Genomic DNA, 14,923 nt, shown 5'->3' with positions numbered 1-14,923 from the left:
ATAAAACAATCAGAGTACAAACACTACGTTCGATGGAATCAAGTAAATTTTGGATTTGGAACATGAAATTATAGTCTCTCTATCTGGAAATTAGATGGACACTTCCAAGCCAATAAAAACGAGCTTATTATGAATAAGATCAATACTGTTCAGAAAAGAATTATACAAAAGAATGAAAAATTTCACACCTCTCTGCTTAACATGTTAGGCTATATGAGTAAGTTCCTGGAAAACAGACGTCATCCAAATTCAGTCGATGATTATATATGGATGTACTGTACGCCCATATTTCCATTCATCTACTGCTGCACACGTAGATTGTTTTTATGACTTGGCTATTGACAGAAATGCTGCTATGAGTATTCGGATGCGCGTATCTTTTCTAACTGGCTTATTCGTTTTCTTCTAATATACATATTCAGTAATGGAATTGCTGCATAACACAGTAGTTTTATTTTTAGTGTTTTGAGGAAACTCCATAGAGCCTTCCATACAGGCTACACCAATTTTCGTTCCAACCGCAGTTGACAAAGGTTCCCTGTACTCTATATCGTGGTGAAGATTTCATAACGGTGTTCTTTCTGATGATGGCCAATCTCTGTCCCACTGTGGCTTTTATTTGCATGTGTGTGATGATTAACGATGTTGAAGATCTCTTCATGTACTTGTTGAACATGCACGTGTCTTCTTTGGAGAAATGTCTTGTGGTTCATTTGCTCAGTAGTGTCTGACTCTTTATGACCCCATGTACGGCAGCATCCCAGCTTCCCTGTCCTTCACTGTCTCCCAGAGTTTGCTCGAACCTCTGCCCGATGAGTCGATGATGCCATGCAACCATCTCATACTGTGACTCCTCTTCTCCTTCTGCCCTCAATATTTCCCAATCAGTGTCTTTTCCAGTGAGTTGGTTCTTGGCATCAGGTGGCCAGAGTATTGGAGCTTCTGGTTCAGCATCGGGACTTCCAGTGAATATTCAGGGTTCATTTCCTTTAGGATTGACTGTTTTGATCTCCTTGCAGCACAGTGGACTCATGATAGTCTTCGCCACCACCACAGTTCAAAAGCAACAGTTCTTTGGTGCTCAGCCTTCTTTGTGGTCCAGCTCTGGCATCCATACATGACTACTTGAATAACCATAGCTTTGACAACTTGGACCTTTGTCAGCAAAGTGATGTCCATGCCTTCTTTTAAGATGTTGTGGAGGTTTGTCATAGCTTTTCTTCCATATATTTTGGATAGGAACCCTTATTGGACATGGCAATTGCCAATACCGTCTCCATTTCATACTTCATTTCTTATTTTCTTGATGGTTCCCCATGCCGGGGCTTTCGAGTTTGATGTACTCTCACCTGTTCACTTTTCCTTCCGCTTGTTTTGCTTTTGGAATCACACCCAGACTTCATTGCCAAGACTGATGTACAGGAGGAACACAGCACCCCTTTACTTCTAGGAGCTAAATGGTTTCAGTCGTTCTGTTCAAGCTTTTAATCCATTAGGAATTAGATAGCCTTAGATCCTAGAATTCTCTTCCCATCCCTCCCTGTTTGGGGGCAGTGTTCCTCTGGCCTCTAGAGATTGAGCACAGATACCGACGGACACACACACCCGAGCACAGTGAATACGGAAAGGCCTGTGGGTGGGCATCAGAAGAGGGACAGACAGGAGGATGGTAATAAGACGAACCGACAGGGGCTGGAGGCCCTGCCCGCCTGAGACCCGGACTCCCATATTTTCCAGGTCTCGTCCCACCTATGTCTGAGGACATTGCTAGAAGTCCCTGCGGGCATCATCCCCGGTGTGCAGGTGGGGACACCAACAGGCTTTGAGAGACAGGGACTCATCCAGGACGGAGAACAGGTGGGAAACGGGAGGTGAGTCTGGGCCCAGGTCTGTCAACTCAGAGCTGCACACACAGCCTGCCCAGGAGCTGTGTGGAGGGCTGTGTGGTGCAAAAGTGTAAGGGCCGGGGCTGCGTGGATGAGGGATGAGCGGTCAGGATCCTGAGGGCTATGTGCAGGGGTGTCAACTGTCAATCCAAGGAAGGGGCCCCCGGGTGGTGAAGTCACTTCCTCGATGGCAGACCCTAACAGAACTCGGAACCCTGTAACCAGGCACCCACCTTCTAGCAACAGCACCACAGCCAGTTGGGGCTCACTTGGCTGGAGAGTCTTCATCCAGAAGGATGTTCTCCAGCTGTGTCTCGACTGGCCAGGGCTTCTGCTTCAGGAAACCCTGGAGGGAGAGGTTTTTCAGATGTTTCAGGCAGTTCAGCACTCAACCTGGATGCCTCTGGTCCTTTATCCGGAGGTCACCTAAGGTAATCCCAGTCAACATAGAGCTGGCCACACCAGGCCTGGCCGCCACTGGGAGCCCTCCCTGGGCAGCGCCAGCTGCCCTCATCTCCATGTGCGGGGGAGGGGGACTTGAGGGGAGGTTCTCCCTCTGGGCAGTAGCAGGTTGTTGGGCATGTGGTGACCTGGTGGTCCTGTCACGGTCACACCTGAGGACAGGCTGGCAGTGGGGAAGCAGGATCCCTGAGGTGCTCGGCTCTGTGCCAGTGTGGACCCAAGGCTGTCAGGTGGTCGGCTGTCTGCGTCCTCGGTGGAGGTCTGTGCAGAGAGTGGTGGGCGTGTGTCTGGAGGGGAGCTGTCTGGGGTCCGAGAAGCACCACAGGCAGCTGGCCGGTGGCCTGAGACTTTCTGCCCGGCTGCCGGGCACTTGTTCACAGGGCTCCTCACGGAACTGCAGACAGGAGCCAGTCCTCAGAGCCCCTGCTCCACATCTCTGCACGAGGGGCAGGAGCCCCTCACGAGCGACAGAGCCCAGGGAGGGCACAGGGTGAGTGCCAGGTGGGAGAAGACCTGACACCCAGGACGTTCTGGATCCCAGAGCCACCCTGGCACGCCCCTGGGTCCTTCCTGCAGTCCTGCTCCCAGAGGAACCTGACACTGTCAGCTCTCTGAAGCGCCCTTGCGGCCCAGGCCCTGACTTGTCCAGATGCAAAATCACTCTTCACTTCCATGTGGGACTCTCAGAAGGAGACTGTGATAGGATTTCACTTAATGTCCCCAAGGAGCCTGTCTGCATTTTTCTACAGTTTATCCTGTACTAAATCCATCCCCAGGTATCCATGTGGGCCTGAGAATCCTGATGTCTCTCACCCCAGGATCAGCCCCTCTCACCCCAGTTCTCATCCACAGAATGGGAAGTTTTGGACACCACCACAGGGATGATGCAGTTAACACCCGGGGAGCTGTCCAATACAAACTGCCCCGAGACGCTAACACACGTAACCATGGCCCAGTGCCAGTTCACTCGTGATGCCAGGACGTTTATCCTGAGGAGGGCACTCCTGCCCCTCCTCCTGCCCTGAGTCCTGGACGCTTGGGGACTCAGTCTGAGCTCCAGCCCCTGCCTTCCTGGAGTCTTTGGTTCCGCCTCTGACTCGTGTCTCTGCTGTGTTCCACCCCAGGGGGAAAGTGTGTCCGCAGGGGACAGGAATGAGACCTGCAGGGTGTGGAGCGTCCAGAGATGCAGACTGGAGACGTTGGTGGGCAACCTGGTGCCTGTCTTCCTGGGCCGTCACCCCGCCTACCTCGCCACATTCCTGGGAACCTACAGGGCTTTTGGTGCCCCCAAGCAGGTGCTGGACCTTCTCTTCACGAGGTGAGCACTTCCCCTCCCGAACTGGGGACTCAGGGGGACCCGGGCAGCTTCCAGCTGTGAGTCGTGGGAATGTCTGTCCAACTCTCTGAGCCCCAGTTGGCCCCTTCTGCACACGAGGGGAAAGGGAGGAACAGCCCCCAGGGTGACTGTGGGCACTAAGTGGGTGCGTACCAGAAAGTGCTTTCGGGAACCTGGTCCCCTGGAAATGCTGGGGTTGTGCTGAGTCATCACGTTCCTCCTCACCTCGAGGAATGCCTCTGTCTCGGTAGTCTCTGTGCCTTTGACTTTGGCCCAAAGCATTTTCCCAATTGCAAGGTGAGGTGTGAGAGGTGCCCTGTGCTGGGTGAGTGAGAGCAGGGGTCCCTGGGAGTGATCAGTGCTGCCCCAGGCACTCGGAAGGGGCTGGTTGGGCTCTTTCGTTCTTGAAATATAGAGGAAGGTGCACAAGGCTCAGGCACCTTTCTAGGCACAAGCATCACATAATGAATCGAGCAGAGAGCAGTCCTGCACCCCAGGGCTTCAGTTCTTTCGGGGTGAGGGGCTGGGGGAGAGGGGTACCCCTGTCGCACTAGCCATCACATTTGGGCGTATCTCCACTACTGTCCATGTGACACCTTCCTGGCCTCCTGTAGGTACGGATGCATCCTCCCTTACTGCGATGAGGACAGTGGACCCCTGCACCAGCTGAAAACGTGAGTGGATTGTGATTGAAGAGGGAGCGCCTGCCTTCCCCAGAGAGCTGCCAGGAGCAATGGGGTTGCCGGATGGGCAGGGCTAGCAGAATCCTGTGTCTCACAGAGTCTGGATCCTACTGGGGGCCAAGGTCTGGGGGACTTCTCCTGGAAAAGCGGAAAGGAGGCCAAGAGAGCTGTGGAGGGGTCTGGGATGCTCTGAGGAGCATCTGCTAGGTCAGAGGTCACAGTCCACGCCATGAGAGTCCACACCGGTCCCCTGTCCATCCCAGTCCTGCCTCTACCCCCAATCCTGGGACACAGAGCACAAAGCGTGGAGAGCATCCTGCTCACTGTCTGGTGGAACCTCAGCTGGGGTTGCTCAGCTGGTGCTCAGGGGACCTATTGACACTCAGGGGACAGCTGAGCCCTCGCTGGTACAGGATGAGTGTCAGTGGCAGGAGGAGATGAAGGCGCGTCCCTAGGGGATGAGGCAGCCTTTAGATGTAGGAGGTCAATCTGAGGTGTTAGGAGGCCCGCAGGAAGCCTGGGCAGATGACAGAGTCTGTGTGTGCCCTCCTGGGCCAGATACTCCTGGGACCGCTTCGTGTTCCCTAGATGCAGTGACGAGAGTAGACGCCCGGCCTGCCCTCGCAGTGGTGACACCAGTGGGCGGGGCAGGGGGAGGGTCAGTGCACCATGTCAGGCTGCCCTCAGGAATCGGACAGATGGTCAGGCCGTGGATCAAGGGCTGTCACTTGAGCAGGCTCGTTGGTGGCCCCTCCCCTGTGTCCAGGCCTCCTCTGCCTGGTCCCCAGGTGACATGGAGCGTGGAGGAGAACTGGCCTCTGGATGGGCAGGGGCAGAAGGCGCAGAGGCCCAGGTCCCCGCAGGGCGGCCCCGCAGTGCAGTGTGGCGGGAAGGCCAGGTCTCTGACTCTGCTGCCCCCGTGACGCCCCCAGGGCCATGGCCTCCATCCTGGGCACCTGGCTGCAGGTTTACCCTGAGGACTTCCTACAGTCCCCAGAACGTCCCTGCCTGAAGATGCTCCTCGCTTACGTACAGCTCAGCATGCCCGACTCGGACCTGGAGCAGCGAGCCCGCCATCTCCTGGCGCAGCTGGAAACCCTGGAGCCCACTGAGGCAGAGGGGCACGGTGAGGAGGACTCGGGGTGGGTGAGGAGGAGGGGGGCGAAAAGGAAGGGAGGGGGCTGGGCCACACAGAGCAGCGCCTCCTGAGGCTGGAGCTAGACCAGGTGCACTGAGGCGGCTCAGATCACTATTCCCCTGGACTGCAGCCTGGGAGGATTTCCTTGGTGTAGGTGTCATCTTGGATTGAGATTTCAGGGCTAAGTAGCGAGTAGCATCCCGTCTTTGGGATCCATGGAAAAGCAGCAGTCTTACTGACAGTGTTTTCTCTTCTGGGAGAAACAGCACCTGCTGGAGAAGCAGCTCTGGAAACATCCCCAGACCTAGAGCCAACAGCACCCCTACTACCTGCCACAGCTCCACAGTCAGAGCAAGCTCAAAGCCCAGCTCCCATTCAAGTTCAAGGACTGTATCAAATAAACATGCCGGCTCCAAACCCAGTGCTGCAGCGTGCTCATGCCATGGCTCTCCCTTAGGCTTGGAAGCGAGGAAATGTACCTCCAGGCTCCACTTCTAGATCCAGAGAACGTGCAAGAAACAGCTCTCTTCCTCCTTCAGAGCCTGAATCGCCCGGAAATCCTGTGCCAGCGCTGCTTCTACAGTCTCAGTCCCCAGACTTAAGCCAACCTCGGCCAGGGCACTGCCTCGGCTCTGGAGCTCCTTGGTGCTTTGCAGTCAGCTGTGGCTCTGGTGTTATCCAGCTGTGCTTCGAGAGACCCCAGCAGACACAGCTTTTCTAGCAGCTCAGGCACCGGAGCCAGTTCCTCCCCTCACATCCCGGGAGCTGCTCCCACTTGGTGAGCCAGCCTCGCCTTCCCAGGCAGATGCTGTGCCGCCCCTGTGCCAGCGCCAGCCCTGAGCCTGTGTCTCCAGCCCGATACGTCCCTCTCTTCATATGTGTTTTGATTTTTGATTACATGTACAAACTTATTTTTTCTGTGAGATAAAGTGAACTTAGAAACAATTCTATGAGTTTTTCAACTGTATGTGTGAGTGGCATGGAGAGCATTCAGTAGGATGACCATGTCTGTTGTCTGTTGCAGAGCATCTGCGTCCTATTTGACGCTGAATAATCCTGCAGGCTGGGAAGGCACTGCACTCGACTCTCCCCTCATCCGTTGATGGACAATAGGACTGTATTCACCTGTGGGCTCTTGTGCATAGTGCTGCTCTGAAGAGTTGTGTACAGGCTTGTGACTTTCTGTGTTTACTTCTTTCAGGGTGATGTAGGAGTGGAATGTGGGCGTCTACTGAATACTGTCTAGTTGCCTTTTTGAGGACCTGTGATGGAAGTGTTCCATTATTGTTTCCATTTCCATTTCTTCATTAATGTTGCAGTGTCCTCTATGCCACACTTTCCCCCCGCCTGGTCCCTCATTCTGGGGAAGAAGCCTCTGAAGAGGCCCTTGTGGCCTGCCACCGAATGAAGCAGCTCGTGTCTCAGGTGAGTCCACAGCCTCGAACCCCTGGGAGACACTGGCAGAGGCCTCCGGCTGAGTCATGGTCCGTTCCTGCACCAGAGACAGCGTGAGATCCAGTCTGTGATCATCGCCTTGCTTCTTTTTCATTTGTCGCCACCCCAGGTCTGCTCGTCCTTTGACCCCAATGCCCTACTGTCACCTCTTCTGATGTTAGTGTGAGTGTTGTGTATATTTGTGTGGACACCCAGAGACATCTAATCCAGGTAAGTGGGGATGTTCTGGGGTTCTGGTTCTCTAATTCCCAAAGCCAACCTGGTTTGTGTGGTGCTGCCCTAGCCGAGGATGGCCTGAGACTCTGCCCCTGCCCCGAGCCCTGGTTTTTCCCACTCCGATTTGGGCCTCAGTTTTCCAAGTGGATAGTGACGGATTAAACAAGGAGCTTTCAAAGCCTGCACAGAGTCTGCCCAGCATTCCCCATCTCTGGGTGGTTTACGGCTGGGTGACAAGCAACCCCAGGCCTCGTCATAGCTGGAAGGCGCCCCTCAGTGGCTCTGTGGGCCTCTCTTTGCTGCGGTGAGGAATTCAGACTCACTTCACTTCGTGCCCTGAAGGATAAGGAACATTTCCCCAGGAACGGCTGAGGCCCTGTGGGTGAAGACGATGACTTGCACATGGACCACATGCAAGACTGTGATCTGCAGAATAGACGGGCCATCTTTACTCACGCTACCTATGCGAGGAGATCTCTCTGAAACGGGGATTGTCACGTTCAAGTTCACACTGTGTTTTAATGCAGAAGTACTCTTTTCCTTGATAGTAGATATTGTAGTTTAGAGCACAGCTGAAAGAATAATGTTTGGCTCATCCAGACAGTCCCATAATGCAAGAGGATCGGGGAGAGAGTATGCCAGGGGCTTCAGTAAACACAGACAGAAAGTTGTCCTGTGGTCCAAGATGAAATTGACTGACTGGCTCCCGCAGTTGTCATGACCCAGGATTCCTCAGGGGGCGTTAGCACAGGAGGTTGTGTGGGGAGCCCCAGGCACCTTCGGTCCTGATTGCCTTGAGAGTCCCATCCCTGGGGCCTACGCCTCGGAGGGCAGCCTTCTGCAGTGTGGATGTTTGCAGACTGGGCCTGGAGCCAGTGCCAGGAGTTCTCAGGCTCTGGAAGTGGGAAAGCTTGGTATGAAATGGGTGATCGCTGAGAAGGAGCCTTCCCTCCTCTTGACCAAAGCATCATCAGGTGAAGTCTTTGATTTTCAAGTGCTTCATACGGGTCCGTGATGGGTAACTACTACATAGCATGAGTTTGTCATGAGTCTCTCTGTGAAAACCCCTTCTCAGCTCCCAGCATCTTAGATCATTGGATTAATTGGGAGAAAGCTGTTGGCATGGGTAAGATGGCTCTTCCAGACGATCCATGTTCCTGCAATTATCCACTCAATGCTCTAGCATGTAGTTGAAACAAAAAAAAAAAAGAAGAAGAAAAAAGAGCTGTGCTTAGCGCTTCCACTTAAAGGTGCTTGCAGGTTTCTATTGGGAAAGACCAGCGTTTCATTCCTGGGAAGGCATGTGACCATTTATAAACCTTTCCATAATATCAGTGGCTGAAAGTCACTGCAAATGCTCTTTGTCTTCTGATTCGGTAGGTAAGGTCAGGGGTGTGTTTTGAGATTTACTGAGCATGGCAGTTCCTCAGATTTGAATTTTTGGAACACTTTCTGTCTGTTTTTCTATTCTATTTTTTAAAATGTTTTTATTCTCTGTATGTGGTTCCTTTTAACTCCTTGTCTCATACATTGAAAAAGACAGGATTCTATCCATCATTTATTACCACCTCATTTCTTGAGAAACCTGTATGCAGGTCAGGAAGCAACAGTTAGAACTGGACATGGAACTACAGGCTGGTTCCAAATGGGAAAAGCAGAACATCAAGGCTGTATATGGTCACCCTGCTTATTTCACATATATGCAGATTTCATCATGAGAAACGCTGGGCTGGAAGAAGCACAAGCTGGAATCAAGATTGCCGGAAGAAATGTCAATAACCTCAGATATGCAGACGGTACCACCCTTATGGCAGAAATTGAAGAGGAACTAAAAAGCCTCCTGATGAAAGTGAAAGAGGAGAGTGAAAACGTTGGCTTAAAGCTCAACATTCAGAAGACTAAGATGATGGCATCTGGTCCCATCCCTTCATGGGAAATGGATGGGGAAAGAGTGTCAGTCTTCATTTTCTTGGGCTCCAAAATCACTGCAGATGGTGATTGCAGCCATGAAATTAAAAGACGCTTACTCCTTGGAAGGAAAGTTATGACCAACCTAGATAACATATTAAAAAGCAGAGACATTACTTTGCCAACAAAGGTCTGTCTAGTCAAGGCTGTGGTTTTTCCAGTAGTCATGTATGGATGTGAGAGTTGGACGGTGAAGAAAGTTGAGCGCCGAAGAATTGATGCTTTTGAACTGTGGTGTTGGAGAAGACTCTTGAGAGTCCCTTGGACTGCAAGGAGATCCAACCAGTCCATCCTAAAGGAGATCAGTCCTGGGTGGTCATTGGAAGGACTGATGCTGAAGCTGAAACTCCAATCGTTTGGCCACCTCATGCGAAGTGTTGACTCGTTGGAGAAGAGCCCTGATGCTGGGAGGGATTGGGGGCAGGAGGAGAAGGGGGACGACAGAGGATGAGATGGCTGGATGGCATCACCGACTCGATGGACATGGGTTTGGGCAGACTCCGGGAGTTGGTGATGAACAGGGAGGCCTGGGATGCTGCGATTCCTGGGGTTGCAGAGTTGCACACGACTGAGCGACGCAACTGAACTGAACTGAATATTTCTGGTGTACTTTCCTTCCATTTACAGCAGCTGTGATTTTTTTCTTCTTTAATAAAGTCATGATCTTTTCCCCTTACGTTTCAAAATTGTAATTACAAAGCACATTTATTGTAGCTGGGGTTTAAAGACAAAATTTTAAACAATGGAAATGGAGGAGGGATTCAACGTAGAAATCCTAAGTATTAATAAAACAATCAGAGGACAAACACTATGTTTGATGGAATCAAGTAAATTTTGGTTTTGGAACATGAAATTTTAGTCTCTCTATCTGCAAATTAGATGGACACTTCCAAGCCAATTAAAACGAGCTTATTATGAATAAGATCAATGCTGTTCAGAAAAGAATTATACAAAAGAATGAAAAATTTCACACCTCTCTGCTTAACATGTTAGGCTATATGAGTAAGTTCCTGGAAAACAGACGTCATCCAAATTCAGTCGATGATTATATATGGATGTACTGTACGCCCATATTTCCATTCATCTACTGCTGCACACGTAGATTGTTTTTATGACTTGGCTATTGACAGAAATGCTGCTATGAGTATTCGGATGCGCGTATCTTTTCTAACTGGCTTATTCGTTTTCTTCTAATATACATATTCAGTAATGGAATTGCTGCATAACACAGTAGTTTTATTTTTAGTGTTTTGAGGAAACTCCATAGTGCCTTCCATACCGGCTACACCAATTTTCGTTCCAACCGCAGTTGACAAAGGTTCCCTGTACTCTATATCGTGGTCGAGATTTCATAACGGTGTTCTTTCTGATGATGGCCAATCTCTATCCCACTGTGGCTTTTATTTGCATGTGTGTGATGATTAACGATGTTGAAGATCTCTTCATGTACTTGTTGAACATGCACGTGTCTTCTTTGGAGAAATGTCTTGTGGTTCATTCGCTCAGTAGTGTCTGACTCTTTATGACCCCATGGACTGCAGCATCCCCGGCTTCCCTGTCCTTCACTGTCTCCCAGAGTTTGCTCAAACCTCTGTCCGATGAGTCGATGATGCCATGCAACAATCTTATACCCTGTGACTCCTCTTCTCCTCCAGCCCTCAATATTTCCCAATCAGGGTCTTTTCCAGTGAGTTGGTTCTTGGCATCAGGTGGCCAAAGTATTGGAGCTTCTGGTTCAGCATCGGTCCTTCCAGTGAATATTCAGGGTTCATTTCCTTTAGGATTGACTGTTTTGATCTCCTTGCAGCACAGTGGACTCATGATAGTCTTCGCCACCACCACAGTTCAAAAGCAACAGTTCTTTGGTGCTCAGCTTTCTTTGTGGTCCAGCTCTGGCATCCATACATGACTACTTGAATAACCATAGCTTTGACAACTTGGACCTTTGTCAGCAAAGTGATGTCCATGCCTTCTTTTAAGATGTTGTGGAGGTTTGTCATAGCTTTTCTTCCATATATTTTGGATAGGAACCGTTATTGGACATGAGAATTGCCAATGTTTTCCATTTCATACTTCATTTCTTATTTTATTGATGGTTCCCCATGCTGAAGCTTTCGAGTTTGATGTACTCTCACTTGTTCACTTTTCCTTCCGCTTCTTTTGCTTTTGGAATTACACCCAAACTTCATTGCCAAGACTGATGTACAGGAGGAACACAATACCCCTTTCTTTCTAGGAGCTAAATGGTTTCAGTAGTTCTGTTCAAGCTTTTAATCCATTAGAAATTAGATAGCCTGAGATCCTAGAATTCTCTTACCATCCCTCCCTATTTGGGGGCAGTGTTCCTCTGTCCTCTAGAGATTGAGCACAGATACCGACGGACACACACACCCGAGCACAGTGAATACGGAAAGGCCTGTGGGTTGGCATCAGAAGAGGGACAGACAGGAGGACGGTAATAAGACGAACCGACAGGGGCTGGAGGCACTGCCTGCCTGAGACCCGGACTCCCATATTTTCCAGGTCTTGTCCCACCTATGTCTGAGGACATCCCTAGAAGTCCATGCGGGCATCATCCCCGGTGTGCAGGTGGGGACACCAAAAGGCTTTGAGAGACAGGGACTCATCCAGGACGGAGAACAGGTGGGAAACGGGAGGTGAGTCTGGGCCCAGGTCTGTAAACTCAGAGCTGCACACACAGCCTGCCCGGGAGCTGTGTGGAGGGCTGTGTGGTGCAACAGTGTGAGGCCCGGGGCTGCGTGGATGAGGGATGAGCGGTCAGTATCCCGAGGGCTATGTGCAGGGGTGTCAACTGTCAATCCAAGGAAGGGGCCCCCGGGTGGTGAAGTCACTTCCTCGATGGCAGACCCTAACAGAACTCGGAACCCTGTAACCAGGCACCCACCTTCTAGCAACAGCGCCACAGCCAGTTGGGGCTCACTTGGCTGGAGAGTCTTCATCCAGAAGGATGTTCTCCAGCTGTGTCTCGACTGGCCAGGGCTTCTGCTTCAGGAAACCCTGGAGGGAGAGGTTTTTCAGATGTTTCAGGCGGTTCAGCACTCAACCTGGATGCCTCTGGTCCTTTACCAGGAGGGCACCTAAGGTAATCCCAGTCAACCTAGAGCTGGCCACACCAGGCCTGGCCGCCACTGGGAGCCCTCCCTGGGCAGCGCCAGCTGCCCTCATCTCCATGTGCGGGGAAGGGGGACTTGAGGGGAGGTTCTCCCTCTGGGCAGGAGCGGGGTGGTGGGCACGTGGTGACCTGGGGGTCCTGTCACGGTCACCCCTGAGGACGGGCTGGCAGTGGGGAAGCAGGATCCCTGAGGTGCTCTGCTCTGTGCCAGTGTGGACCCAAGGCTGTCAGGTGGTCGGGCGTCTGCGTCCTCGGTGGAGGTCTGTGCAGAGAGTGGTGGGCGTGTGTCTGGAGGGGAGCTGTCTGGGGTCCGAGAAGCACCACAGGCAGCTGGCCGGTGGCCTGAGACTTTCTGCCTGGCTGCCGGGCACTTGTTCACAGGGCTCCTCACGGGACTGCAGACAGGAGCCGGTCCTCAGAGCCCCCTGCTCCACATCCCTGCACGAGGGGGCAGGAGCCCCACACCAAGAACAGAGCCCAGGGAGGGCACAGGGTGAGTGCCAGGTGGGAGGAGCCCTGACACCCAGGACGTTCTGGATCCCAGAGCCACCCTGGCCCGCCCCTGGGTCCCTCCTGGAGTCCTGCTCCCAGAGGAACCTGACACTGTCAGCTCTGTGATGCGCCCTTGGGCCCTAGGTCCTGACTTGTCCAGATGCAAAATCACTCTTCACTTACATGTGTGACTCTCAGGAGGCGATTGTGTTATTATTTCACTTAATGTCCCCAAGGAGCTTGTCTGCATTTTTCTACAGTTTATCCTGTACTAACTCCATCCCCAGGTATCCACGTGGGCCTGAGAATCCTGATGTCTCTCACCCCAGGATCAGCCCCTCTCACCCCAGTTCTCATCCACAGAATGGGAAGTTTTGGACACCACCACAGGGATGATGCAGTTAACACCCGGGGAGCTGTCCAATACAAACTGCCCCGAGACGCTAACACACGTAACCATGGCCCAGTGCCAGTTCACTCGTGATGCCAGGACGTTTATCCTGAGGAGGGCACTCCTGCCCCTCCTCCTGCCCTGAGTCCTGGACGCTTGGGGACTCAGTCTGAGCTCCAGCCCCTGCCTTCCTGGAGTCTTTGGTTCCGCCTCTGACTCGTGTCTCTGCTGTGTTCCACCCCAGGGGGAAAGTGTGTCCACAGGGGACAGGAATGAGACCTGCAGGGTGTGGAGCGTCCAGAGATGCAGACTGGAGATATTGGTGGCAACCTGGTGCCTGCCTTCCTGGGCCGTGACCCCTCCTACCTAGCCACATTCCTGGGCACCTACAGGGCTTTTGGTACCCCCCAGCAGGTGCTGGACCTTCTCTTCACGAGGTGAGCACTTCCCCTCCCAAACTGGGGACTCAGGAGGACCCGGGCAGCCTTCCAGCTGTGAGTCTTGGGAATGTCTGTCCACCTCTCTGAGCCCCAGTTGTCCCCTTCTGCACACGAGAGTAAAGGGAGGAGCAGCCCCCAGGGTGACTGTGGGCACTAAGTGGGTGCGTCCCGGAAAGTGCTTTCGGGAACCTGGTCCCCTGGAAATGCTGGGGTTGTGCTGAGTCATCACGTTCCTCCTCACCTCGAGGAAGCCTCTGTCTCGGTTGTCTCTGTGCCTTTGACTTTGGCCCAAAGCATTTTCCCAATTGCAAGGTGAGGTGTGAGAGGTGCCCTGTCCTGGGAGAGTGAGAGCAGGGGTCCCTGGGAGTGATCAGTGCTGCCCCAGGCACTCGGAAGGGGCTGGTTGGGCTCTTTCACAATTGAAATATAGAGGAAGGTGGACAAGGTTCAGGCACTTTTCTAGGAACAAGCATCATGTAATGCATCGAGCAGAGAGCAGTTCTGCCCCCCAGGGCTTCAGTTCTCTCGGGGTGAGGGGCTGGGGGAGAGAGGGAACCCTGTCACACTAGCCATCACATTAGGGCGTGTCTCCAATACTGTCCATGTTACACCTTCCTGGCCTCCTGTAGGTACGGATGAATCCTCCCGTACTGCGATGAGGATGGTGGACCCCTACACCAGCTGAAAATGTGAGTGGATTATGATTTAAGAGGGAGTGACTCCCTTCCCCAGAGAGCTGCCAGGACTAATGGGGTTGCTGGATGTTCAGGTCCAGCAGAATCCTGGGTCTCACATAGTCTGGATCCTACTGGAAGCCAAGGTCTGGGGGGCTTCTCTTGGAAAAGAGGAAAGTAGGCCCAGAAAGCTGTGGAGGGGTCTGGGGTGCTCTGAGGAGCATCTGGTAGGTCAGAGGATACAGTCCACCCCATGAGAGTCCACACCCGTCCCCTGTCCATCCCAGTCCTGCCTCCACCCCCAATCCTGGGACCCAGAACACAAAGCGTGGAGAGCATCATGCTCCCTGTCTGGTGGAACCTCAGCTGGGGTTGCTCAGCTGGTGCTCAGGGGACCTACTGACACTCAGGGGAGAGCTGAGCCCTCGCTGGTACAGGATGAGTGTCAGTGGCAGGAGGAGATGACGGCGCGTCCCTAGGGGATGAGGCAGACCTTAGATGTAGGAGGTCAATCTGAGGTGTTAGGAGGCCCGCAGGAAGCCTGGGCAGGTGCCAGAGTCTGTGTGGCCCCTCCTGGGCCAGTATACTCCTGGGACCGCTTCGTTGTTTCCCCAGATGCATGAGCAAGTAATCCCCCCGGGGGCCCCCC

General features: G+C 52.7%; 1 protein-coding gene across 1 annotated transcript; it reads left to right on the top strand.

Annotated features, from left to right (window-relative positions):
- The first annotated feature begins 367 nt into the window (after positions 1-367).
- On the top strand, positions 368-6,448 carry LOC139033621 (uncharacterized). The gene is made up of 8 exons (XM_070463054.1): positions 368-373; positions 1,738-1,871; positions 2,559-2,838; positions 3,167-3,317; positions 3,375-3,666; positions 4,299-4,358; positions 5,300-5,493; positions 5,772-6,448. The coding sequence occupies exons 1-8, from the start codon at positions 368-370 to the stop codon at positions 5,960-5,962; spliced, it is 1,308 nt and encodes a 435-aa protein (XP_070319155.1). The 3' UTR covers positions 5,963-6,448.
- Positions 6,449-14,923: the final 8,475 nt, after the last annotated feature.

Source organism: Odocoileus virginianus, unplaced genomic scaffold (assembly GCF_023699985.2).
Source record: "Odocoileus virginianus isolate 20LAN1187 ecotype Illinois unplaced genomic scaffold, Ovbor_1.2 Unplaced_Scaffold_23, whole genome shotgun sequence".
Lineage (NCBI taxonomy): Eukaryota > Metazoa > Chordata > Mammalia > Artiodactyla > Cervidae > Odocoileus > Odocoileus virginianus.
This window is presented reverse-complemented; position numbering and strand designations above follow the sequence as displayed.

Coding starts and splice junctions, on each gene's coding strand:
- LOC139033621 (XM_070463054.1), top strand. Junction 3,318..3,374: donor GGCCCAGTGCCAGTTCACTC/GTGATGCCAGGA, acceptor TCCTGCCCTGAG/TCCTGGACGCTTGGGGACTC. Junction 4,359..5,299: donor CCCCTGCACCAGCTGAAAAC/GTGAGTGGATTG, acceptor TGACGCCCCCAG/GGCCATGGCCTCCATCCTGG.